We start from the raw sequence: 24,407 nt of genomic DNA on the forward strand, positions 1-24,407 counted from the left end.
TTTCAAAAATGGAACTAATATAGGAAGAAAACATTAGATCTTACATTCATATTTCCTTTTTATTCCATTCAAAAATTCCTTTTCTGTGTTTCTTTCATAACATACAAACAGTAGTACATAACACATAGTAGTACTTATTTACAAGTTAATATACATATAATGGAAGTAGCTGCTCAATTTTTTACTTGTTATTCTCTTAGCAGACGACTGATACAATCTACTCATTTCGGTACCAAGTTAACAGTAACTCCAGGTTAACACAAAATCCCCCTAATACAGCTTAGATTCCATGAGTAAGAAACCTATCAACTTTCACTGAAAGTCTAACTGGTGTCAACTAATGTGATTAAGAGGACCTCTCTCTCTTTACTCTTACTCTCGTTACACTTTTTTTTTAAAGCTCATCAAACTTTAAATAATCAGTTTTCAGCGTGGGTCAAATCAACCTGGTTTGTCAAAGGTTCCCAGGACGTGAACAAAACATGACTGAAAAGTGATGGGAAAACTGCTTGTCAAACCACAAACGGACAACTTGAGATATTCTCTTAATTTACCACCCCCCTCAAAAAAACCCATTCTTTTGTTCCAAGAAAATAATCTAAATACGAAAAGGCTGTCAAGATTCCCAAGACACAACTTAAAACGTCTTCTGTGATTGAGTGTCACCCAGTGGTGAGACCAAGAGATGCAGGGTCTACCCGCGAAATGAAATGGGACAGAGGTAACCCTAACCTTGGAAATGTTTTCCCAGGATATTACAGTTCTGAGTGACTTGTCTCTGTGGTGGTGGGGCGCAGGGTGGGGGGGAAGGCTGGTAGGCGGAGAACCGCGTTTAGAGAACTCGAAAACTTTTCAATCTGGGGTATCTGCGCCTTCACTACCTCTTAAAGTCTCCTAAAGCCCAGGCCTCTAAGGGGAGGCCTCTCCTCAGGTTTCCAAATTTGCCCCCGGGGCGTCACTCCATCTAAAATAGGGGAACGGAAGCATTTTCTGGATCAAGTCTGAGACCTAGATAGACAGAAATAAACGAAGCTGCCATCCTTTGCTACCGGGAATCTCCACTTTGGACAACAGACAGGAAAGCACAAACCCAGGGAAGAAAAAGGGGTCCCGGGCTCCGCACGGAGCCAAGAGGAGGGGACCACTGACGTAATGCAGTTTGACGAGAAACAAGAGAGTAGAACAGGTTGAAGGCACTTCCACAACCCAGTAGAGAGGTGACGGACGACACCACAGTGGAGGAAGGTGCCGAGTAACAAATAAGGATACAGTAAAACCGTGAGGAGAAATGGGAAAAGAGAAAAGGCGTAGTGGGGGAAGAAGGGAGGCACAAAAGAACAGAACTACGGCGGGAGCCAGAAAATGGAGTAGAAGAACCTTCAAGGAAAAGGCGCCAACCCGCCAGCAAAATCTAGTCTCCGGAAAAGTCCGACCCGGCCCTTCCCCGCCTCACGATACCTTCAGCTTATGAAGCTCCACCGTCTCAGTCGCCATCTTGTTACCCCTCCACTCCGCCAGGCCCCCACCCGCGGCCTCCACCTCCGGGAGCTCCCGCCTCGGCGCCTACAGCCACGGCCGGCCAATCGTTGGAGCTCTTACTCCCGCCTCTTACTATCAACTCTTTCCATTAGTCAATAGCTGGCGTCGCCCTCGCTCCTCCAAGCGGCTTTCCCCACCTCTCTCAAAAGGTGGGACCTGGAGAAGGGCGGGTTCGGCACCTTCCGAACGACGGAAATAGTGACCAATTGTGCGTCCCCGTGGCGGATCGCCAGCCAATGAGTGGTGGCGGCGCTGACCTTGCTCCACCAATAGGGAGAGCGCAGATGGGCGGGGAGGCTGCTTCCTGGAGACCGCAGGTGTAGAAGCAAGCGCCGCACCCCGACCGGGACGGGCTTCCGAAGCTGGCAGGTAGGTTTACCGAGACTGGGAAGGGGTCCTTAGAAAAATGGTGGGAGGCGAACAAGCGGGGTGAGTGAAGCGGCGGCGAGCAACAGACCGGAAGAGGAGCGCTGAAGACAACCCTAAGGGAAGACGATGAAGGAGAGGGGGGCCTGGGAGGAGCAAGGGGGCTAGTTCAAATCACTGGGGTTTAGGGAATTTTAGGTAGAGAGCGGGCCAGATCTGCTTCCTAACCCGGCGTCATCAACTTAAGGGCAAGCACGATTTTAAAAGGGCTAAGTTCAGATGATCAGAGCCGCCCTGAAGTCGGGACTAGGGCTCCACCTCTCGAGACGCTCAGCTCACGTCCCTTCCTAGTTCAATGTAAAAGCCCTGGGCACATTCTTGCAGCTGCCTGCTTACATGCCACGGAGATGAGAGGACGGGGGAGCCCCAGAGGAAAAGGTGGGGACTAAGATACACTGAAGGCAAGAGGAGAAGGGGACGACAGAGGATGAGATGGCTGGTTGGCATCGCCGACTCGATGGACATGAGTTTGACCAGGATGCCAGGCTTCCCTGGTGATGGACAGGGAAGCCTGGCATCCTGCAGTTCATGGGGTCTCAGAGAGTCGGACACAACTGAGTGATTGAACTGACCTGAGTATAGATTAGAAAAGGTAGCTTTACCTCCTCATCCCTCCTTAGTGGTTCCTTGTTTCCCATGACCCTCTTCTGTAATTTTGGGTGTACCTAATGTCTTCATGGTTCCTTATTAACTTCTTAAGGATAGTGAGATACTTCTGTTACCCTTGCTCCTTGAGGTGCACCAAGCCTATGCTTACTCCTTCAAGTTACAGTTGAAGTGTAAGGATCAGAAGAAAGATTATCATGTCTCTAACATATAGAGAGTGCTCATCTTGCCTTCTGTTTTTTCCCCCAAGTCTTCAGTTTTTCCTTTGTGTGTAATGGGTTAAGTTCTTTCATTCCCAATAAAGTCCGGGGGATTTGGGCTACTCAGGAGACAACTTGGAAAAACGGACTCCAAGAAGGGTGGAGAGGAAATTAAGTTGGTCTCCTGCCTGATCCCCCACTGTGGTAGGATGAATGTGGGGGTGGCACACAGCGAAGTAAACCCCAACACTCGCGTGATGAATAGCCGGGGCATCTGGCTGGCCTACATCATCTTGGTAGGACTGCTGCATGTGGTTCTACTCAGCATCCCCTTCTTCAGCATTCCTGTTGTCTGGACACTGACCAACGTCATCCATAACTTGGTGAGCACTAAACCATGCCCCTTTACCCACCCCAGGCTTTTCCCAACCAAAAACAATTACTTGGGATTTCTGTCTTCCTTTTGGGATCTCAGCTGAGGGACTACTTTATGCTCTGGTACCTCATACTGTCCCATTCCCTCCTCCCAGGTTATGTATGTCTTCTTACATACGGTGAAAGGGACACCCTTTGAGACCCCTGACCAAGGAAAGGCTCGGCTACTGACACACTGGGAACAGATGGACTACGGGCTCCAATTTACCTCTTCCCGAAAATTCCTCAGCATCTCTCCCATTGTACTGTGAGTCCAGGGGGAAATAGGGGAGATGCTTCAAAAGCCAGGTACAGAGGTCCACAGGGAACCTTTAAAAACAGTGGACTTCTACTCACCTAGACCCTGTGAAGATACATTAGCTCTAAATCTAGTGAGAAAAGTAAAAAGTAGAAGACAGTAAGCAAGCATTACTTGCTGCCTCCTTGATGGTAGGAGAATGGAGAAGGCACTGCTGCTGCTGCTGCTAAGTCGCTTCAGTCGTGTCCGACTCTGTGCGACCCCACAGACAGAAGCCCACCAGGCTCCCCCGTCCCCGGGATTCTCCAGGCAAGGACACTGGAGTGGATTGCCATTTCCTTCCCCAATGCAGGAAAGTGAAAAGTCAAAGTGAAGTCGCTAAGTCGTGCCTGACTCGCAGCGACCCCATGGACCGCAGCCCACCAGGCTCCTCCGTCCATGGGATTTTCCAGGCAAGAGTACTGGAGTGGGTTGCCATTGCCTTCTCCGGGAGAAAGGACTAAGAAAAGATAAAACAAGTTATTTTATACTTCCAAAGAAGTGAATAAAGGCAGAACTGATGTAAATCTGTGAGAAGTGGTAGGAAAAAGGATTCTAACAGTCACACAGGCTAAAACTGCTTCAGCTGTCATTTGCCACCTGTCACTAAAAAGTTTTTTTTTTAAAAAGCACAAATTTATAAATCTCCAGTTAAAGGTGCTGATTATCTCCCCAACCCCAAAGTAAATATTGTTAATATAGCTGAAATATTTTTAGATATGCTAGGACTGCATGCAGTAAAACTGGTTATTTAAAATAGAAAAGAAAGTCGCTGGAAAGGCCTGGATATGGATAGGGAAGGCCAACTTCATTCAACCGATTTCTTCTCTCCCCAGATACCTCCTGGCCAGCTTCTACACCAAATATGATGCTGCTCACTTCCTCATCAACACAGCCTCACTGCTTAGCGTACTGCTGCCCAAGTTGCCCCAGTTTCATGGGGTTCGTCTCTTTGGCATCAACAAATACTGAGAGATGGGGCTGGGGACGTTGGAACAAAGGGCTGTAACATCCCTCCTTTCTCTATACAGCCTGAGAACTATGCAGCCTTTCCCAAACGCCCCCACTGGAAATGCAAACCTTCACAAATTTTCATTGGAAAATGGGGTCCCCTGGGCCCCACCCTGCTAGGAGCAAGTTTCTTTGAATCAGGAAAGACAGGTGAGGTAAGGGGCAAATCACTCTCCTCCACAGCAGGAAGCCATGCTTGGGCAGCTTTTTGGTTGATTAAGGTTTTCCCTATCATCCACTCCCACCACCTTCCAGCTCTGTTTTACTGTGTTTTCCTTATAATAAAGATAATTTTTTTCATATATGGCTACAGTTTGGTCAGCAGTAAGGGTAGGGAGATGTCTTCATAAAGCCAGAGAAGAAAGATGCAACAATGACTGACTTACAGAACTACAACATTTCTTTAAGGTATTTTTTTTATCCCCCTCCCTTGGTCCAGCAGGAGGTGCCCTTTACTCTAACACTTAGGAAGGAAAAGATTCTCAAATGAGAAAAAGGGCTCCAGCTATATGGGCAAAGAAGAGAGGGAAGATACAGGTTGCCAGTTACGTATTTATAGAAAGATAATCCCCTGGCTTTAAATAGATATGTACATACAAATATGAACAAACTTAAAAAAATACAAACCCTTGGATCATAAGGGGGCTGCCGGGAGCCCCTTTACCCTTCCCCCTCACCCAAGGGCAGAGGGCATGAATCTTGTTTTTTAAAAATTATTAGTTTTGGCCATCCCTGCAGCAACAAGCATGAAGTTGGGTGATTACCCACAAGGTGAGAGTTCCCACACTCTGAACTCTTACGTATCTCCTATAATTAGGGTTACATGCTTTCTTGTTCTTTTAACTAGTATACTGGGGCAAAGGAGGGGGCTCCCTCCTGAAATGAGTCAAGAAATAAGACAGAGTCGTTTGGGGGTCAGGGGGGAGTGTCATCTGCTGTAAGAAGCAAAAGACAAGATAAAGGCATACAGACCCCAGGGAAATACCCAGTTCCCACACTATGGGAGATACCGTCCAGCCCAGGTCCAGGCCCCAGGTTCTTTGTTCTAGACATCCCCTACTTCTTTGGTATTGTCAGAAGACAAGATTCAGTTCCTGGGTGCTGGTGGAGGAGGGAGAGTGGTTCCAGGGCTTCCTAAAAGTACTAAGTGAACAATTTGAGCTTAAAATTTTCCCTTTTTTAAATATTTAAAAATAAACAAATCAAACTCCATCTGGTGCTGTACACAGCCCTTTTGACTCCCTGACATTGATTGGAGGAAAGAGAAGGGGTGTCAACGTTGGAAGGGCCTCCTCACTTTCTTCCGCCGCTTCGGTTTGGCTTCTCCCTTGGGTACTGTGCTGTTGGGCTTGGAGGCTGCAGTGGCCCCAGGGCCGGGCTGAGGAGCTGCAAAGAAGTTCCCGTTGGACATCTGGCCTGGGGGTACTTGAAAGATCCGGCTCAAGAAATCCTGAAGGTCAGCAGGAGGGGCATCTGGAGTAGCTCTGAGAGGAAAACAGAAGGCATGATGAGGAAAGAGATACTGGAGTCAAATGGCTATCTAGTTCATCTACTTATACATATGTTAAAGACATACTGAGTCAGGTCCCAAACACTTAAATGGTGAGACACCTACATGTCCTAAATAGCATGTCATTGGAAACCATATTCAGAACTAGAACAGTGGATAGATGGTTGAGAGAAACACCACCTACCTCTGCCGCCCACTGGTGCCTGGCATCCGTGAACCAAATGAGATGTGATAAGGGACTCTGTGGGTATCTGGGGAGATTCCCACACGCTGGCATCCAGCCCACTCTGCAAGCATGAGAGACAATTAGCCAAAATATCACAGTTCTGAGGATATATGAGCCCATACTTCCAGAGGACAGAAGTATACCTGTGATATCATACACCTTTCCATCCATCAGCGCAAAGTAGGTGATTTTGAGGCCCAACATGCTTGACTCTGCCCAAAAGTCACCTTCCTCAGCAGGATGCAGCCTATTACACTCAGCACAGTATCTGGCACTCTTAGGTTCCCGGTCCATTTCAAACCTCCTGAAATTCAACAAAAGAACAGTTCCTTAATAATACGTTAAGACTACCTAGAGCATTGCTACAGTCTCATCATTACTGATGTCTCATTGGCTGACAAGTAGGATTACTGACAAACATCTAAAATTACCACCACTCAGTTGTTATGTATGCCTACGTACGCCCTGCCCTCAACCTATCTTAAAGCCAGAAATACTATCTTGTCTTCTTGGTAATTCACATCTTCAATCTCTTGACAATATGGCAAAAGTAGAAAGTCAGGGTCTTTTTATTTACCATCTGGATCCCACAACTACCAATGATACAAGGAATGTTTTTGGTCACCAGTCCCCAAACTGGCTGTCCCAGTCCTGTCCTATTTAAATCATACCTATGCTTTCCCTGGCATCGGCTGCACATCATCGTATTCATTGCTTCTTGCAGCTTGGACAGAAACTCATTCACTGACCGGCTCAGCTCATTTTCTGCCATTCGTTTCCTGAGAGAAAAAAAGTTATGTAAGTCAGGATATTGAGTGAGGGACAAAGGGAGACAGGTCTATTGGCCTCTTGAGGCCCTTGGCCAGCTAGACAAGCCACCTCCTCTGCCTCGGACAGCCTTCATCTGTAAGTCCAGGGATCTCTGCTATTGAAGGTTATTCATTTACCCTACCTGATAATTTCCTAGCTCCAACTTACATCTCATATTCCTTCCGTCTTTCAGGGTTGCTGACAATGTCCCAAGCTGCCCGCAAAACCTTGAAGGCTTCCTCAGCACGAGGATGATGATTTTTGTCAGGATGAACCTACCAAAACAGATTTCATTATATATCCATTCCAACCCTCTCCCCATCTTGAGTCAAAATAACCTCATATCAACAGGTTATTGTTGATAACTTCCTATTTAACACCCTTTTGAAGAATCAATATAGCTTAATGGTTAATTGCTCTGGCTCTGCAGATAGATCTGTGTTTAAGTTCTGCCTCTACTGCTCATTAGCTTCATGACCTAGACTATTTTATCTATCATGGACTGTTAGTATTAAATGAGAATACACATGAAACAGAATACAGAGAATCTGGCACTATGGTGACCTACCACTCTAGTGTGCCTGGAACTGTCCCAGTTCTAGCATTTAAATTTCATGTTTCAGGAAACCTTTCAATTTCAGGCAAACAAGGATGGTTGATCACCCTGCCACACATACTTAACTCTTATATTTTAACTTTGTTGTCAGTCATAGAGTTCCAACAATCCTCAAATTCTCAAAACTTCCTACAATGGTTTGCCTTTCTGTTCCAGGTGTGAAATAACATACCATGACCCTCAGGTTTTTAATCCACTTTTCAGCCTTTTCTCCAAGACAAATAATATTCTCACTTCCTACAGTTCCCTGATTTTTCCCATCCTCATGCACCAAAAACAGATAAAGCTAGTCTCTTGCAGAATCCTGTCATCTCTCTCATATCCCCAAGCTTACAGAATGCGAGTAATGGTCATGTTAGGGCCTATACAGTGAGAGGCTGTATAAAAAACTACAGGGACTTGCCTGGTCGTCCAGTGGTTAAGACTGTGCTTCCAATGCAAGGGTGCAGGTTCAATCCCTGCTTCAATCTTAAGGAACTAAGATCCCACATGCCACATGGCTTGGCCAAAAAGAGCCCACAGATACTCTGGCCAAGAACAAGGGGGTAACTTCAGGTTGTGCGACAGTTTTACTAAGGTTCAGGGAACTTTACTTCAATAAAGTAAGTTGAAAATGAGAAATTTTGAATGACATTCCCCAAGAGACAAAATCTGCTAAAAGACATGAAGGTGAGAAGACCTCTACCGTTAGTAACGATTTGAGTGTGAACACTGTTCCTCACTCTCAGAATAACCCAGGCCATCCAATAAGGGGTATGTATTTCCCACCAAACTAATTTAGTTATCTGGTAAGTTTCAGGTCTGGTATTTTATTGTACCTAAAATGGTTAATGGAAACTCTGGTTGCCCATTCCTCTTTCATGTCGTGCAACCACTGAGGTAATCTGCACACTGGTATTTTACCAGTCAAGTTCCATACACTCAAATAATCCTCCAATGCAATTTACACACATTACTTATAGTCATGGACTTCCCAGGTGGTGCTAGTAGTAAAGAATCCGCCTGTCAGTACAGGAGATTTCAAAATGCAAGTTTGATCCCCTGGAGGACTTGCAACCCACTCCAGTACTCTTGCCTGGAGAATCCCATGGACAGAGGAGCTTGGCAGGCTACAGTCCCTAGGGTCGCAAAGAGTCAGACACGAATGAAGCAACTTAGCATGCAGAACTCACTTATATTCCTAACAGTTTTACTTGTACAGAAATAGCAGTAACAATCATATCTAAAAATATCAATCAAATATCTACTTCTAAAAGCAATTTGATTGCATGCTTGTATTAAACCATTTCCCTCAAGCATTTAAGTCACAACCACCTATATCCTACCTAATCACCAACATTTTCGTGTATGACATACATACATACATGGCTCTCCAAGATTTATGTCCCATTCGCCTTCCCTTTCCCAACCTGGTTGTTGGTCTTGAAATAGCTTTTCTTTCACCTGGTCCTGGAATAATCACTCACATGCACTCTCTCAATCTTCCCACACTTGCCTCACTAGGAAGACAGTTGGATTTCCCTGTGTTCAGAAACCCCTCATTTGTTCAGGAGGAACTGATAAGCGTTCTGACTAGGCCTCTTCTCCAACCTACTCGGAGGGACTTCACCTGGATATTCCAGGTGAATGAGTCCAGCACTGTCTACTATACCAGGTTCATTTATTTTCATTGAGAAAAAGAATTTCATGATACAAAACTTTAAGGGAAAGTCAGATCCCCTTTACAATTCTTTCCTGAGAATTTAAGATAATTTTCATCTTCAAGTTGATTTTCTACTCTCCCTTCCTCTGCTGCTGCTGCTAAGTTGCTTCAGTCGTGTCTGACTCTGTGCAACCCCATAGACAGCAGCCCACCTGGCTCCCCCGTCCCTGGGATTCTCCAGGCAAGAACACTGGAGTGGGTTGCCATTTCCTTCTCCAATGCATGAAAGTGAAAAGTGAAAATGAAGTCGCTTAGTCATGTCCGACTCTTAGCGACCCCATGGACTGCAGCCTACCAGACTCCTCCATCCATGGGATTTTCCAGGCAAGAATACTGGAGTGGGTTGCCATTGCCATCTCCGTCCCTTCCTCCACTCCACCTAAAAATTGTAATGGAAAATAAAATATGGGAACAAAGAACTGGAAAGAGAGAGGGGTACTCACCATCACTGCCAGCTGCCTATAGGCCTTCTTCAGTTCAACATCTGATGCTGTGGCTTCAACCCCCAACACGTGAAAAGGGTTTAGCTCATCCTCAGGAACCCCAGCCATGGTCAAGAGTCGAGCCACTTCCTCTTCAGGCTGGCAGTAACGACCACCAGCTACAGGTGCATTCGCCTGCCTATTGGTCCTCTGTTTGACCCAAGGTAACTCCAGCCAACCCCACTGAACTATTCTTACCAGCTGCTGCCAGGGCCTGCTCTCTCTCAGCAGAATCAGGCAACGCTGCCAGGTGGGAGAAGCCAGCCAAGAGAAGATCCAGGTGGCTTTACCCCTCCAGCCTAGCCGGTCACTCAATCCTACCAGAAACCGCCAGCCCAACTGTAAACAGCCCAACAAAAGGGCCAGAGCCAGAAGCAGCAAAGCACCCACAAGCCTAAGAAAACGGGTGAACAGCCCTGCCCCATAGCAAAACCCCTGGCTCAGAAACTGGAACATCACCTGCGCCCAGCCCCGCAGCCGCCCTGCCCACACTCCCACCCAGACACGTAAAAGGTCCAGATCACTGCCTTTCAGCTGCCTGCATGCATAGATGAGATGGCCACAAGTCTCCACGTACTCCCCTACTAATACTAGCAGTTCGATCAGCCACCAGAAGCCTGCCTGTCCAAGCTGACACAGTTCCTCTGCTCCCCACAATCCCAGTCCTCTGCGTTTATCTGCCTGACTCCGTTTCCGGCCCAGCCGATGTCTACCAGGGGATCTGGGATCTCTTCGTCCACCCTCCCGAGTGTCCTCCTTGGCTGGAACACGGTGCCGTTGTCTCCGGGGTGCAGGTTTCTTTTCACTGGGCACACGTGAAACATCACTGGGAAACTTAAGAGGTTCCTCTTCATCATATTCCCCTTCCAACTCTTCATCTTCCCCCAAAGCTGGAGAGGTACAATGGTGGCAAAAGTTGCTAGAAGAGCTATCTCTTCCCTCAGAGTAAGGCCCTTCAGGGATTCCAGGGGTTCCCTGGCAGTTACAAGTAGATGGAATGGAAAGGAAAGAAGAGTTCCCATCATCCTGGTACCCAGTTTCATTCTCTCTTGAGAGTTCCTGGTCCACTCCTGACTCTTCTGAAGATGCCTCACTCTGATCAGGGTCCTCTTCAGCCAGAGGGGGTCCTGGACCCCTTGGGGGTCCATGGCTTGGATCCGACCAGTGGGCTGGATTTGGGGGCTGTGTGTACTTAGGACTAGAGTGCTCTGTGAGGCAGCGGGTACCATTAGGAGCAGGCCCCGCTGAGTCCCTGAGTCCTGAGAATGAAAGTATGTCAGGGTCCACAGAGGGTCCTAAAGTCCTGAGGGAGGCACCACCACTGTGGTGGGCTCCACACAACCCTCCTTCTCCGGGGTGCTTCTGGGCCATGACCCCGGGGCTTCCTGAGGATTTTAAGTCACAGCCATCATGGTGACTTCTGATGCCTGTAACAAAAGTATCAAGTGGGGATAATCAAGGATAGGACCAACAAAAAGGTTAAATAATCTTAAATTGGGTATATATTGAATGCACCCACCTCCCTTGTTTTAAAAATTCGGGGGCATTCATCACTAAGCAATAAAGCCAATACTACATTTAACGGCAACGCTGCTCCCTCCCCCCAACTCCTCCAAGCTCTTATTATTTTTTCTTTCCCCAGGAAGCTATAACCCTGAAACAGGGGAAAAGGGAGGTACCGCAAAGGGTGTGGTCCTGGGGTCACTCTTAGGAAAAAGGGAAAGACGACCGGAAAGGGGGCCGCAGGCTGCCAGAAAAGGGTGGGGACCGTGCGGCCCTTCAGGAATATCTGGGGGCGGAGCTTGAGACTGCCCCTGACAGAGTCAACCCGTTAACCCTCGAGCTGGGTAAAGGGGATCAAGGTAACATACCGAAGAGTGGCGGTAACTCCTCCCCCTCGAGCAGCTGGGCCGAGGGCCAGGGGGAGCTACGAGAGCAGCTCCCCCGGCTCCGCCTCCCGCTCACGCTCTGCTTCCGCCTTCCATCCCCGCCGCGGCAGCCGATTCGCGTCTACTTCCACTTCCGAGGTCACCAGGGAAGACACGGGAAGGAAAAGTAAAAGCGGTCTGCCGAGGTGCAAGCCAGTCCCACAGGCTAAGTAGAACCAGAGGAGGTGGTCCTGGGGAAGCGCTGGCCCCGCCCTTTAAAGGGCCCTCTGCTGCCGCCCTCCGCGTGCTGAACTGGAGTCCCCGAAGGTTGCTCCACCGGAAGCGGAGCAAGCGGGCGCTGCAGCAGTGCCTGCGGACTGGGAGCAGATTCTCAGGGTTCCTCTGGCTGTGTTCTTGGGCTTTGCTGAGTCCAGGAGATAGAGGAAAGCCACCGAGCCCAGTCTGTTTCCCTTGCAGACAAAATCAGAGAACGTAGAGAAACCACCGCACTGATCCCTTCCCTGCTGCCTGTAACGAGGACGGAGGCCTTTTGGTATCATGCGGGGGTGGAGCGGAGGGGAGGACGCCCCGGGCCTGCCCCCGCCCTGGACCTCCTTCGCTGCCCCTTCTTTCCCAGCAACCCTCGGCCCCCCCCAGCGCCTGACCCAGCTGGCGAACTGCCTTGTACAACTGTAGCTCCCACGGCCCGGATCCGCCCTTCTGGGTGCAGCTCTCAGGCCCCGTCAAGAAGCGGGCCGGAGGACTGGGAGCGTGGCTCCACTGGGCTTAGTAGCCGAGCGGAGTGCCAAAAAACACTGCCCTTATCTGTGTGCTTCTTTGCATCTCGTTTGCATACCAAGACGTTTGGTCGACGCTGACAAGCGCCCCCGCCCCCACGCAGACCCGGCTTGGGTACCCTCTGTCGGTCCCCTGCTCTGCAAACGCCTCTTCGTTAGTCCCCCTTCCAGACCCCTGACTTGCTCCGCAAGTTTTTCTACCCTTGAACCCCTCGCCGGCGCCCCAGATCAGTAAGAGCCCCTTCCTGGGGTCCCCGATCCGGACCACCAAGTTCTCCAGGAGACAATACTCCAATTCTCTGGGAAGTGGAAGAAACCAAGCCGGAGTAGGGGGGCGCTGGGACACCAGTAAGGGATTTGAAAGTTTCGAGTTGCTGAGTCAGCACATAGGTATTCAGAGACCATTCCCCAACTCTCTTGCGGTTCCCCAAAAACCCCTCCCGGCTATGGCTGGGGGTCTCTGATCCCAGCCTAGAGCAGTAGGCAAATTGGGTCCCCCCCACACACACAGGGAAAAGATTTGGAGGGTCCCGCCCCGTCGATGTCACCCCCCCCCACCCACACACACGCACCCTGTCCCCTTCCTCCACCCCCCAAGCTGGTTGCTTTTAGCTCACGGGGGCTTGGGCTGCGATACGACTTGCAAGAGTTTAGGGAGCAAAGAACAGAGTGGCTGGAGGGGGGCCCACGCCTGACAGCCACCCGGACGCCTAAGACTCTGGGCAGGGATGCAGCTGGGGGTCTAGGGAAGCACGTCTACCCCCTCCTTTCCTCAGCCCTGACAGGGTGGTGAGTAGTTAACACCCCCTCCCCAATCTCTCCTTGAATAGGGTCCCCAGACTTCCAAGAATTGAGGAGAGGAGCCCCAGGGACTCCCCAAGCCAAGTCCCCTCCCTGCCTGTTAAGATCTTGATATCCAAAAGAAGGCAGCTGAAAGGAAGTGCCTGCACCTACTCTACCCCATTCCTTTAGTGCCCCCAATGCCAGCCCCTCCTTGGTGTTCTCCTTTCAGGAACTGAGTTCAAATCCCACTGGCAGCCCTGACACCACAGGGAAAGGGAAAGGTAGAAAGAGTCCCACCAGTGTCCTGAGGGGAGGATGTGAGATGCCTGTGAGCAAGGCGCCTGCTTAGTCCATGAGGGATGGGTGGGAATTGGACTGTGGCTGGATGGACACCTTCCCCCAATAACCCTATCTCCACCTGAAGGCAAGGCTTCCCAACCCTGACAAAGTGTCAGTTACTGTCTCTATTTGATTCCTCTTCTGGTGTCTGATTTTTTTCCCTCTTCCCTCTCGGGTTGGAGCAGCTGTTGGGAGACCCCCACCATGACTCATTCTCTCCTCTTCCTTCTCCTCCCCCCTCTACTAACTCCACCCTTCCCCGTCCAGTGGGATGATTTTGAGTCCCAGCTGTAGATGGGACAAGCTTTCTTTTCAACTGGAACAGGCTACTGAGCCTTTAGCCTGCAGTACCCCCTTCCACAGATGGAGGACTTCCTACTCCTCCCACCCCACCCTGAAAAGCCAGGGAGCCAAGACTCATTACCTGTTAAGATTTGAAGTTCCACTTAAGGTCCTTGTTTTAGAGGGTGATAGACAGCTGACCTCTCTCATCCCTTTCCTGTAGCTTTCTTCAGTTTCCCCAGCAGAACCAAGTTCCATCCTGAAGTTGGCTTTTCTTTAAAAGAAGGGCATCCTCGAGGTTCATGGGCACCTGAGTTCCTGTCCCCTTACCCCCTTGCAGGTTTCCCAGCCCCCTCAAGACATTCATGGATGGATGAGAGGAGCTGACACTGATCTTCCCCTCTGTGACAACCTTCTCTTCGGCCATGGAGGAAGCCTTGCTGCCCCTGGCCATGACCTCTGACCCCAGGCCCTTTAATCAACAACTCCCAGAGCCTCCAGACCTGAGATGTGTCTTGCAACCCCAGGACAATCCTGACCTGGCACCCGCCCTGGTGTGTGCCCTTTGCTGCTGCTTTGGAATCATCTACTGCTGCTTCGGTGAGGGCGGGGCCAGGGTTCTGGGGGGCAGCTGCCCAAGACTGTCACCCTCAGAGATGACGCCGGCTTTCTCCTTTGCTCCTGAGCCACCTCTACTCCTCTGTCGGGGGATATCTACCTTCAGTGCATCCAGTGCCGCTCTCGCCAGCTCTTCTTCCATCCCCCACACGCCCACTCCTTCAGCTCTGACCCCTAGCAACTATCATTTTCCCTCCCCTTCCTCCTACTTCAAAATTCCATTCCCCAGTAACCTGAATTAGCCTGCGCTGATTTCTTCCCATCTACCATCCCTGAAAGGACAAAACCTTTTCTCTATACTTATTCCCCTCAATTCATCCATCTTACCTCCTGATTTGCTCTCCCATCCCTTCACAGTTCCTGAAAAGTCCCTGCCCTCACTAAGATGATCCCTTTCTGCCCTTGGCCTTGAGGTCCCTGGGGGTGCTGCTCCTGACTTCTGCTCCTCTGGTTAGCCATTCCTATCCCTTCTGAGTCATCAGAGCCCAGCCCTGTCGATCTTCCCCCACCCAGCCCTTTCTGCCTCTCATTGCCTCCTGCCTCCCTTCCCAGGCTACCGCTGCTTCAAGGCAGTGATGTTTCTCTCAGGCCTGCTGTCAGGAGCCCTGGTGATCTTCCTGCTGTGCCATAAGGAGCGAGTGCTAGAGACACAGCTGAGCCTGGAGGTGAGCGCGGGCATTGCGCTCGGCATCGGACTGCTCTGCGGCCTGGTGACCATGCTGGTTCGCAGTGTCGGGCTCTTCCTGACTGGTCTCCTACTAGGCCTAACCCTGGGCGCTGGGGTCCTGCTGGGCACGGAGCCCATCTACCAACCACCTTCAGCCTGGGTACCAGCTGGGGGGCTGGTGGGGCTGGCACTGCTGGGAGCCCTGTTCACACTTCGGTGGCCACGTCCATTCACAGTTCTGGGCACAGCCCTGCTGGGTGCTGCAGTGCTGGTGGCCTGTGCTGACTACTTCCTGGAGGGGCTGGCACTGGGCAGTCGGCTGGGCCAACGCTTGCAGGCACTTCCAGCCTTGCCTCCTCTCTGCTGGTATAGCTGGGTCTTGCTGGGGACCTGGCCAGCCCTGGGGGCCCTTGGGGCCCTGGCCCAGTGGAAGCTCATGGATGAGGAACATGGAGGCCACACCAATGGTGAGTTACCACCGTGGTATAGACAGCAGACAACCTATGTCCCTGGTTCCCAGACTTAAAGAGGTGAAGGGGGAAAATACACCTGAGGGCAAAAGATAGAGGCAAAAGATACACCTCTAAGGTGTCTGAGGCAGGCCACTGAAAAAAAGTTAGAGTTGGAGGAGTCAAAAGTCTGGGTAAGAATGAGAAGAGAAATTGTCGGGAGGTTGGGGAGTAGGGAAGAGTTACTGGGGACTGATGTGGAAGGAAAGGAAGATCTCAGGGAAGTCAGAAGGGAAGAGTAGGAGGATTCCGAAGAAAAGTTTCTTTAGAATAACTGGGAGGGGGATGAGGTTTGAGAGACATAAGCAAATGGGTTTCTCTAGAGTATGAGTGTATTTGGGGGTGGGTTTCAGAGTCTAAAGAGGCCTCCCTGAGTCTGTATTGTCCCCTCCCAAGCAGTGGTCTTGAGCCACCAGCGAAGGCATCTCCAGCTCCTTCGAATCCATCATCAGGAGGCCAAGTGGCACCGGACCTCCCCTGGGGCAGGGCTCTGTGAGGGTAGCTACAGGCGCCAGCTCCCTGCCAGCGCACGGAACCCTGCCGATAGTCTGGCTCCAGTGAGTGGAGGCGTGGGGGCTGCCCTGGGCCTGGGGCAGAAGGCACAGGGGGATGGTCAGGGAGGGTGGGTTCTGATCCAGGCCCTTTCTTCTGCCCTGTCTGCCCTGCCCCTTCAGAGTTATTTCCAGAGCCTTCGAGAGCGCCAGCTAGGACCAGGCACCCAGGCCACCGCTCCCCACACTGTCCTGGACCTGGATTCTGACTGTGGTTCCACTGTCCCCCTCACTGCACCTTCTGGTTCCGCCCACCCAGACCTGAGCCTAAACCTCCACTGATGCCCTCACCCTGGGAACAAGGGCCTGGGAACACTAGGTGGGCAGGGCCTGGGCCCACAGAATCCACACACAGACTTCCCCACCTCTTGGACTTGGGCATGGAATCTGTGCTCCAACCCAGACCAGCCCTGTAGGGATATGTTTCAGGGACAGATAGAGAGGACTCTTGTGGGGAAAGGAGAGGAATGGAAGTATGAGTACCTACCTCTGTCCAGTAATAGAGGTGTCCTGGTCCCTAAAGTAACTGACTCCCTAATTCCCTTCAAACCAAACCAAGGAGGGCCATTACCCAAATAGCCTTCTGTGTACCCGCCTCAAAGTGCCTCTCGATCAAATAAGGGGTATTGTTTTCATAGGACCTACCTATAGAAAATCAGGAAGGCTCCTAAAGCACTTGATAGCTTTTTGATGGGGAGAAGGGCACCAGTGGAGCTCCGGGATCCCTGATTCCCAGGCCCCTCATCAGGGAGCAATTGAGTTCCTGGTTAGCCTTTCTCTCTGGACCCCCAGACACAAGCCCCCTTCTCCTACCTCAGTTGGGGGTATCTATCCTCCGTGGTGCTTCCCTTTCCCTTCTCAATGTGGGGAAGACCACAGGGCACTGCCTGGCTCAGCACCCACTGTCCCTCAAAGCTGGCTCCTTGCTTCAAGCTGAGAGCATTGGCCCACATGCCAGAATCTTGCCCTTTTGCCCAAAGGAGCCTGGTCTTCAGAGCTGTGTGGGAGACAAGTGCCTTCTCTGTCTCTCATTATAGGGGACACTAATCTCCTTAACCAGAACATCGTCCCAGCCACTAACCTGTTCTAACTCTCCGCTCCCCTGATTTACCTGCCCAAAGTCTGTTCTCTGGTTCCTCAGCATGAAGGAAGATATGTCCCTCCCCTGGGCAGCAAGGTTATGAAGGAAGGGGAAAAGAACATGGGAATATGTGAATAAAATGACACTGAACACTGAACCTGGGAGTCTAGCCTTTCTGTTGCTCCTCTTTTCTTTCTTTGCACCCCCAAACAACAAATTAGCCATACTGACAAGTCCTCTGTCCCTTAAAGATCTGATGAAGGTACTTTTATCAGGCCAGACCACTATAGGAGTGGCACACACACAGCCAGAGGAAGAATCATTCTGTCCTCTCTTACGAACATGGTGCACGCTTGCACAGTTGCTCAGTCGTGTCCGACTCTTTGTGACCCCAAGGACTGTAGTCCACCAGGCTCCTCTGTCCATGGGATTTCTCAGACAAGAATACTGGAGTGGGTTGCCATTTCCTCCTCCAGGGAATTGAAACTGTATCTCCTCATTGGCAGGTAAATTCTTTACCACTGAGTCACCTGGGAAGCCCTGTGAACATGGAGTTAATCTTTATTAAGCACAAATGTGCGAGGCACTTCACACACAGTATTTCATTTAATGCAACAACCCTGCGGGATTGGTGTTAACCTTATTTTTCAGATGGGAAACCTGAGGCTTAGTGAGGTTAATTAACTTGCCCAAAGTCACAAGCAAGTTGATGTGATTCTCAAGGATTCCAAAGCCATTGCTCATTTTACTGGCCATGCTGTTTCCTTGTTCTTTATCTAGGAAGAACAGGATCCAGGCATTCCCAGCTGTGGCCTGCTGTCAGCTAAACACCTGAGGGATGTCTGTCTTCTACCAATGTCCTCCAGAGAGAAAATGACACAGTTGGAAGTGCTATCTAGGATGGGGGAGAAATGGACGGAGCTGGAGGCTGAGTTAGAGTCACTGACCAGGAGGGAAAGAGTACAGGGAGGTGGTGACTGGAGCTGGGTCATTTAGAGGCTTGAGGTCCATGGTTCATGCTTGTGCTGCAGCAGACATTTGATTGAGGTCTCAGGCCTCTGAGAGAGTGACATTACCAGGGAATGAAAGGGTGCTGAAGTCTGTGACTGAGGGGATAACGTCCAAGATTGTATCTCTGGGTGAGCCGCCAGAGTTCAAGGTGTTTCTATGGCCCAAGGAAATGGTATCCAGTGTTATCCTGTGGCTGCATGGTCTGTGCCTGTGACTGAGGAATCAGTGTCCCCATCAGATGCAGTGGTGTTTGGGGGACGACAGTGCATCCAGTTGTGGGCGATATCTCTGGGAAAGCCTTTCTCTGCTCGAAGCTGCTGATTGAGGCGCCAATACTGTTTGCCCTTGAAGAAGTAGACACGGCCATCCCGCCAGCTCATGGCGGCCGAGGGCTGGTCTGGCACTCCTGTAAACAATCCCTTGGTTGGTTTAGGGTAGCGGCTGAAGTCAGTAGTGGCCAGCTCATCCCACTGCCAGTATCCAGAGCCCTAGGTGTGGGGTCAGCAGCGAGAAGAGAAGGATGACGAGAGAGCTTAGAGAACCCGCCGCCACCCCCACCGAAGTCTATTCTCAGCCCATGGCAGCTGCAGAACTTCCTTCCAGAGCAAGTCTTTGCTTTTCCATGGGAGGTAGCCTGCCCCTCCTACGAAGGATTTGCCCTTCCTTTGAGCTTTATACCTTAAAGAGGAACACCTTTTTGTTGATAGGCCAATAGAGAGCAGCATCCAGGTTGGGTCCTACCCTATTCAGCTTCTTGGGAAAGCCAGGAGACATCTTGAAATTAATGTAGCGCCACACCTTGTCTCCTGAGAGCATATAAGGAAAGAACAAGTCACCTCTGTCCCCAGGTGATAACTTTCAGTTCCTCCGTTCCACCCTCTAGAAACTTCTCATCCCTCCCTCCTTCTATGGCATCTCTAATCACAGGCCCTCCTCCAGTAGCACAGTGTAAACTAGTGCCCTTACCTTTAAAGAAGTGAATCCATTGCGTCCGAGGAGAGTAGACAGCTGCATCCAGGTTTCCTGGGAGCCCCTCCCAGAGGGCAGACACTTGGAACAAGGGACCCAATCCTGAATCTGTCACGGTCCACACATAGTTTCCCTTGAAGGCGTAGGTCTTTCCTCGGGGCCCTAAGAGCGGGAGGTGTGTCAACAAGTCAAAAAGACAGGTATCGGGACTTCCCTACTGGTCCAGCAGTTAAGAATAAGCCTGCCAATGCAGGGGACACGGATTTGATCCCTGGTCCAGGGTGATTCCACATGCCTCAGGGCAGCTAAGCCCATGTGCTACAACTACTGAGCCTATGGATTCTGGAACCCTTGAGCCACAACTAGAGAGACCATGTGCCTCAACAAATTATCCCACATGATGAAACAAAGACCTGCTGCCACCAAAAAAATTTTTTATTTTAAGACAGCAGTCAAATAAAGACTTCTGGGTATCTCAGGCAGGCTGATTCCCCAAATATTCATTCAAGGAGAGGATTGTTAAGAGCAGAGAAGTGTTCAGCCTCTCCTTTGTCATTCACAGCAAATCAGCCCTGTGGATAGCTGCTCCCACTTAGGGACCTCACCTTCTACTCCAGGTGGCTTCCAAGTTGTACTTCCATGTGGGTATAATACCCTCTCTAATAGACATTCCAGTCAAGACTGTTTTCTCCTTCTTGCTGTATTTCCGGATGTGTTTAATGGCTCTCACAGGGCAACAACGGAGGTAATGTCCTGCCTGGCCCATCTTGAATTTAGCTCTGAATCCTCCCTCTCCAGGCCACTGCCTCCATCCATGGCCACTAACCCCTGCCTAGAGACTAACCTCCACTGATCACCCTGAGGTCCCAGTCACTCCCATTTGTCCAGGTCTCAAGGTCAGCAGCATGCCCCACTGCCTGCCTACAAGCCTGGAGGGAAAGGGTCTTACCTAGCATCACGGCATCCAGGTCACTGCTGCAGGGGTCTGGCATGGGACTGGGTTCTGTGGGCACTAGGGGTATAGTCGGGAGTGCCGTGTCTTCTTCCTCCTCCTCCTCCTCTATCTCTGGGCTCTTCTTGCCTGCAAGGTAACATAATACTGCTCAGGAAAAGAACTCAGAGCAATAGCTTCCCCACTCTCCTACTGTAAGTTAAGCTCAGAGGTCACATAGAGAGGAAAATGAAAACCTGGAGAGCTTTCGTTGGTGGGAGAAAAGATCACACTGATACCAGCAGGAGACACGTTTTAGTTTTGAGAGGCACTAGAAAGGGAGAGACGGAGAAGGCAATGGCACCCCACTCCAATACTCTTGCCTGGAAAATCCCATGGACAGAGGAGCCTGGCGGGCTGCAGTCCATGGGGTCGCTAAGAGTCAGACACGACTGAGCGACTTCACTTTCACTTCTCACTTTCATGCATTGGAGAAGGAAATGGCAACCCACTCAAGTGTTCTTGCCTGGAGAATCCCAGGGACGGGGGAGCCTGGTGGGCTACCGTCTTTGGGGTCGCACAGAGTCGGATACGACTGAAGCGACTTAGCAGCAGCAGCAGAAAGGGAGAGAGGGGATTTCTGGAATGTTCATTCTTCATCCACTAGAGCAGGTGTAGGAGGAGAGAGGTCTAGAAGGAAGATTAGACCTGGAAGTGTCAGAAATAGAGCTCCTGGGAGTTCCCTGGGGGCCTAATGGTTAGGATTCCAGGCTTTCACTGCTGCAGCCAGAGTTCAATCCCTGATTGGGGAACTGAGATACCACTAGCCACGCAATGAGGCCAAAAAAAGAAAAACAACTCCTGAAAATGAAGAAGCCTGAATAACGTGGCAAGAGGAAGAGAAAGAAGCCAAGCCATTTCCCTCCATGAAGATTAGACCTGTGTCTTTATGCTTGAAGAGATACTGGTCAGACTGACCCTCGTGAGGACTAGGGGAAAGGACTGACCATAGAGAGCCTGGATCCCAGCCACATCATCAGGGTGCAGCTTGAAGTAGGGCCGGTAGCCAGCGTAGACAGGAGCCATGAGGGCCTGGGTGTATCGGGAGTGCCCCAGCCCCAGGGCATGGCCAATTTCATGGGCTGCAATGATGCGCAGGTTCACCCCCCGGTAGGTCCCCTCAGTCCAGAGCTCATCTTCATCAAAGTGTACGCTGCCCAGCTCTGGGATGTCGGCATGGGCCAGGACCCGCCCTGGAAAAAGGCAAAGGTAGACAGGCAGGAGATCAGAGTCTCCTAGGGTGGAGCATCCCTTGCCTGTTATAAACTCCAATTACTCTATTCCCTTAAAATCTCCCCAAGTAGATTGATTATCTCTTGGACACTTCTCACTCCTTTCAGATTTCCCTGCCACAACCCTGATCTCTCACGGATTCCCATCGCTCTGTCCTGTTACCTCTCAGTCACTCTGTTGTCTTTGGAACATACTCCAGTTCCTCCCTGGAGTATGCCTTGAGCAGAGGAACTTAAGCTAAGGAAGAAGGCATAAGCTTCAAAGAAACAGGCTTGGTAAGGCCCCAGGGAGATGACATGTTGCTCCCCAAGGGAATATTAGAAGGTGGTTGGAGAGTGTAGGGTGCAGTTGAGCATAGGAGGGTAGCCTGACATTAAGTTTCCAGAGTCACTGACTCAAGGAGACAGAGGTCTGTGAGGTGGGAGAGCTGAGAGCTGGTGCCTACCGGGCCCGTCAAAGGAATTGGAGCAGTACAAGCTATGGCGGCCATGGAAGGAAAGGCGGATATCAGCCCAGCCAGCCTTCACCTCGCGGAAGGTCAAGGGAGCCACATTGCTCCAATACTGGAAGGCTTGAAGCAGGGCTGCCCGGGCTGTTGAGGATGGTAGGGTAGATGGTAGGTTCAAGATGCGGAAGGTCAGATGCTTCTTTCTCCAGTGGCCTGGTTATTGAACCAAAAAATAGATTAGAAGCACAGATACCTTTGCCAGCTCTGGACAGCTCCCCTGAGTGTGGGCACTCACTCAGCAAAACCATGAAACAACCTTTCCAGGCAAGTGGTGATCAGTCAATTGCCAGATTACCATCCATTCAACGATGAGCTGGTCCAGACTGTCCCAATGTCACCTGTGCTCCAGAGTCATGACCCCCCCTTTTCCCAGGCTCAGTTCTCACCCAGCAGCAGGTATTTAAGAGTCTTCTGGTTGAAGGGGTCCTCCAGGCCACAGCGGGGCTGCCTCATACGGGCACTTGTGGCGTCATCCAGCTGACCTGAGACTGGCAGCTCAGATGCTTCCTGAAAAGCTCTGGAAAGATGGAGAGGGATGGTCCAGCAGGACAGGGGCATCTGGAATGACTAAGAAATGGGGATAGCTCTTTGGTCCCCTTTTGCCCAACGTAATGACTGAGAATGGCACTAAAGCTCTGGAGGTGATGGGATCACTCCAGGATCCAGTCCTCATAATTGGGCCTTCCTCTTCTGTTCTGCATAGAAGGCAATACTCCAACTTCACCTCCCTGTGTTCACTCTCTTCTTTGGGTAAATTGCTCTCTGGTGTTGCCTTCTTCCTCTACTGCAATTTCTAACCTCCTCCTGCCCTGGGAAATGTCTTACTCCTGCTCTGAGACTCTCTCACCACTGCTACCACCTGAGGGCCCGTCCTCCCTCTGCCTTCTCCCCTCCTGGCTGGACACCCCGTTCCCAGTCCAGCCTACCCACTCTGGGGCAATTTCATCCATCATGTACCACAAGTATTGTGGCTTTTCAATGGACTGGGAACATATCTGAGAAATCACCCATTAGACCGAAAATAAGAAAAGAAAACTTCAAAACAGAAAGAAATAAATGCTGGATTAAATATCTTTGAAAGGCAACATCATGTCAACAACTCAGCTCCAACTCATATAAATTACATTGCTTGCAGGATGTGACCAAATAATAGTATTTTGGATATAATGTGGGATGGAGCCTCCAAAGAAGTGCTTAGGGCCTAGGAAAATCCAATAACTGTGCCCTCATCCTTGACTCCCCCTCTCACCCCTGGTCCCACCACGAATTCTCTGGATCCCTGAAATGGATGTGAGGCAGGCAGAGATGGGCCTGGGGAATGGAAAAGGTGAGAAGAGAAAAAGATCTTGTGAACTTGACCCTGAAGGCATGCGCCTTACAATCTCTCACCTCAGCGCCTCTATGACATCTTCTGGCCTGAAGTTGTCAGGTCCTTCTAGAGGCTTCTGTAGGTAACCATATTGCAACAAGTAATCCTATGATGAGGGTAGGGGTCAGCAGATAAAATCAAAAGGGGATTAGTCTCTGGGTGAAGCTTCTACATAACCTAACAGCCCATTAGGATAGGAGGGGACAGATGTGGAAGGACTGAAGGAGAGGCATCTTAGGGGAGTATGAGGGGAGGGAGTAGGGATGGGTAGGGGTGGATCATGGACTAGAGGAGCGAAGGGCAGGGCAGGCAGTTGTAGGTCAGAAGAGCGGCTTGGATGGGACTAAGGAGCAGTTCCTCCATCCCTCCCCCAGCCTGGGTCTGGCTTTCCCAGGAGACTCACCACAGCTGCCTCCTTCTCTCCAGGCCCCACAGCCCGGCATGAGACGGTCAGTGGGAGTAGGAAGCCCAGCCACAGCCGCTGCCAGTTCATGGTCCCACCAGGCAAGAGCTTCAGAGTTTGTGCCCTCCGCTCTGAGAATCCTGGGAGCCTGAGGGAGCAGGGCTAGGTGGGGGGGGCTCTTCCCTCCAGCTCTTTTCACTCTCCAGTCTCTGGTCCTCTTTATAAGACTTCAAGGGAGGGAAACTGGGGGGGGAGTGTCAGTAGGAGGTGACTCAGGCTAGAGATATGTTGCAATTCACCATTAACCCCTGCCCTGCCAGAGAGCAGAAGTCAAGAAGAGCCTCCAACCCAGCCCCCAGGGTCCTCTGCTGGACTCAGAAAGACTTCCCATGTTGTCCTGGAGGTGGGCATCCTGCGAGGATCAGAAGCAGAATATCTGCCAAGACTAGAAATAGGGACCAGAGCCATCCTCTGAAGTTGGGCATTCCTGTGACCCAGGGACCCCTGGGCAATAAACCCCTTATCTGTAACTTTCACGTCTCCCTGTCTGCTCTAGGACAGGAAAAATAAAACCGAGAGGTAGGAAGC

The 24,407-nt window shown here is 50.6% G+C and overlaps 5 protein-coding genes across 13 annotated transcripts in view; 2 read left to right on the plus strand and 3 right to left on the minus strand.

Annotated features, from left to right (window-relative positions):
* SARNP (SAP domain containing ribonucleoprotein) overlaps positions 1-1,589 on the minus strand; it is a 49,766-nt gene extending 48,177 nt beyond the window's left edge. Inside the window, exon 1 of one of the 2 annotated variants that reach the window (XM_010839181.1) lies at positions 1,459-1,589. In XM_010839181.1, the coding sequence (XP_010837483.1) occupies positions 1,459-1,494 (36 nt within the window). In that variant the 5' untranslated portion in view covers positions 1,495-1,589. The remainder of the gene's footprint in view (positions 1-1,458) is intronic. The other variant, XM_010839180.1, reaches the window with a different exon arrangement.
* A 219-nt stretch (positions 1,590-1,808) lies between these two features.
* Positions 1,809-4,798, plus strand: ORMDL2 (ORMDL sphingolipid biosynthesis regulator 2). Of its 2 annotated transcripts, XM_010839179.1 has the most exons (5): positions 1,824-1,908; positions 2,290-2,343; positions 2,980-3,154; positions 3,302-3,453; positions 4,320-4,798. In XM_010839179.1, the coding sequence occupies exons 3-5, from the start codon at positions 2,981-2,983 to the stop codon at positions 4,453-4,455; spliced, it is 462 nt and encodes a 153-aa protein (XP_010837481.1). In that variant the 5' UTR covers positions 1,824-1,908; positions 2,290-2,343; position 2,980; the 3' UTR covers positions 4,456-4,798. The 2 variants fall into 2 exon arrangements, with proteins under 2 accessions (XP_010837480.1, XP_010837481.1); XM_010839178.1 differs by lacking the exon at positions 2,290-2,343 and having other exon boundaries at positions 1,809-1,908; positions 4,320-4,794.
* Positions 4,799-4,900: 102 nt separating this feature from the next.
* Positions 4,901-12,790, minus strand: DNAJC14 (DnaJ (Hsp40) homolog, subfamily C, member 14). Of its 3 annotated transcripts, none has more exons than XM_010839184.1 (8): positions 12,565-12,790; positions 11,712-12,236; positions 9,802-11,267; positions 7,209-7,315; positions 6,902-7,009; positions 6,374-6,534; positions 6,189-6,291; positions 4,901-5,978 (listed from the first exon to the last, which is right to left on the minus strand). In XM_010839184.1, the coding sequence occupies exons 3-8, from the start codon at positions 11,209-11,211 to the stop codon at positions 5,768-5,770; spliced, it is 2,100 nt and encodes a 699-aa protein (XP_010837486.1). In that variant the 5' UTR covers positions 11,212-11,267; positions 11,712-12,236; positions 12,565-12,790; the 3' UTR covers positions 4,901-5,767. The 3 variants fall into 3 exon arrangements, with proteins under 3 accessions (XP_010837486.1, XP_010837485.1, XP_010837484.1); XM_010839183.1 differs by having other exon boundaries at positions 12,374-12,790; XM_010839182.1 differs by having other exon boundaries at positions 11,712-12,790.
* On the plus strand, positions 12,791-17,492 carry LOC104988046 (transmembrane protein 198-like). 5 transcript variants are annotated; one of them, XM_010839185.1, is made up of 5 exons: positions 12,791-13,294; positions 14,250-14,509; positions 15,080-15,661; positions 16,100-16,260; positions 16,378-17,492. In XM_010839185.1, exons 2-5 carry the CDS (start codon positions 14,335-14,337, stop codon positions 16,534-16,536), a joined length of 1,077 nt encoding a protein of 358 aa, XP_010837487.1. In that variant the 5' UTR covers positions 12,791-13,294; positions 14,250-14,334; the 3' UTR covers positions 16,537-17,492. The 5 variants fall into 5 exon arrangements, with proteins under 5 accessions (XP_010837487.1, XP_010837488.1, XP_010837489.1 ...); XM_010839186.1 differs by having other exon boundaries at positions 16,103-16,260; XM_010839187.1 differs by having other exon boundaries at positions 15,116-15,661.
* Positions 17,493-17,878: 386 nt separating this feature from the next.
* On the minus strand, positions 17,879-24,035 carry MMP19 (matrix metallopeptidase 19). Its single transcript, XM_010839190.1, has 9 exons — positions 23,820-24,035; positions 23,437-23,522; positions 22,434-22,564; positions 21,985-22,200; positions 21,254-21,499; positions 20,265-20,396; positions 19,313-19,477; positions 19,025-19,152; positions 17,879-18,834 (listed from the first exon to the last, which is right to left on the minus strand). Exons 1-9 carry the CDS (start codon positions 23,907-23,909, stop codon positions 18,529-18,531), a joined length of 1,500 nt encoding a protein of 499 aa, XP_010837492.1. The 5' UTR covers positions 23,910-24,035; the 3' UTR covers positions 17,879-18,528.
* Positions 24,036-24,407: the final 372 nt, after the last annotated feature.

This window comes from Bison bison, unplaced genomic scaffold (assembly GCF_000754665.1).
Source record: "Bison bison bison isolate TAMUID 2011002044 unplaced genomic scaffold, Bison_UMD1.0 scf7180017864115, whole genome shotgun sequence".
In the NCBI taxonomy this organism is placed as follows: domain Eukaryota; kingdom Metazoa; phylum Chordata; class Mammalia; order Artiodactyla; family Bovidae; genus Bison; species Bison bison.

Excerpts from the sequence above, each read along its gene's own strand:
- DNAJC14 (XM_010839184.1), bottom strand. The coding sequence starts at position 11,211 with ATGGCCCAGAAGCACCCCGGAGAAGGAGGGTTGTGTGGAGCCCACCAC. Across the intron at positions 7,316-9,801 it reads ATAGGCAGCTGGCAGTGATG|GTTCATCCTGACAAAAATCA; the intron begins GTGAGTACCCCT and ends CTGTTTTGGTAG. Across the intron at positions 5,979-6,188 it reads GGCACCAGTGGGCGGCAGAG|AGCTACTCCAGATGCCCCTC; the intron begins GTAGGTGGTGTT and ends TTTTCCTCTCAG.
- ORMDL2 (XM_010839178.1), top strand. The coding sequence starts at position 2,981 with ATGAATGTGGGGGTGGCACACAGCGAAGTAAACCCCAACACTCGCGTG. Across the intron at positions 3,155-3,301 it reads CCAACGTCATCCATAACTTG|GTTATGTATGTCTTCTTACA; the intron begins GTGAGCACTAAA and ends CCCTCCTCCCAG. Across the intron at positions 3,454-4,319 it reads AGCATCTCTCCCATTGTACT|ATACCTCCTGGCCAGCTTCT; the intron begins GTGAGTCCAGGG and ends TTCTCTCCCCAG.
- MMP19 (XM_010839190.1), bottom strand. The coding sequence starts at position 23,909 with ATGAACTGGCAGCGGCTGTGGCTGGGCTTCCTACTCCCACTGACCGTC. Across the intron at positions 23,523-23,819 it reads GAGAGAAGGAGGCAGCTGTG|GATTACTTGTTGCAATATGG; the intron begins GTGAGTCTCCTG and ends CCCTCATCATAG. Across the intron at positions 22,201-22,433 it reads TCTTAAATACCTGCTGCTGG|GCCACTGGAGAAAGAAGCAT; the intron begins GTGAGAACTGAG and ends TTCAATAACCAG.
- LOC104988046 (XM_010839185.1), top strand. The coding sequence starts at position 14,335 with ATGGAGGAAGCCTTGCTGCCCCTGGCCATGACCTCTGACCCCAGGCCC. Across the intron at positions 14,510-15,079 it reads AATCATCTACTGCTGCTTCG|GCTACCGCTGCTTCAAGGCA; the intron begins GTGAGGGCGGGG and ends CTCCCTTCCCAG. Across the intron at positions 16,261-16,377 it reads CTGCCGATAGTCTGGCTCCA|AGTTATTTCCAGAGCCTTCG; the intron begins GTGAGTGGAGGC and ends CTGCCCCTTCAG.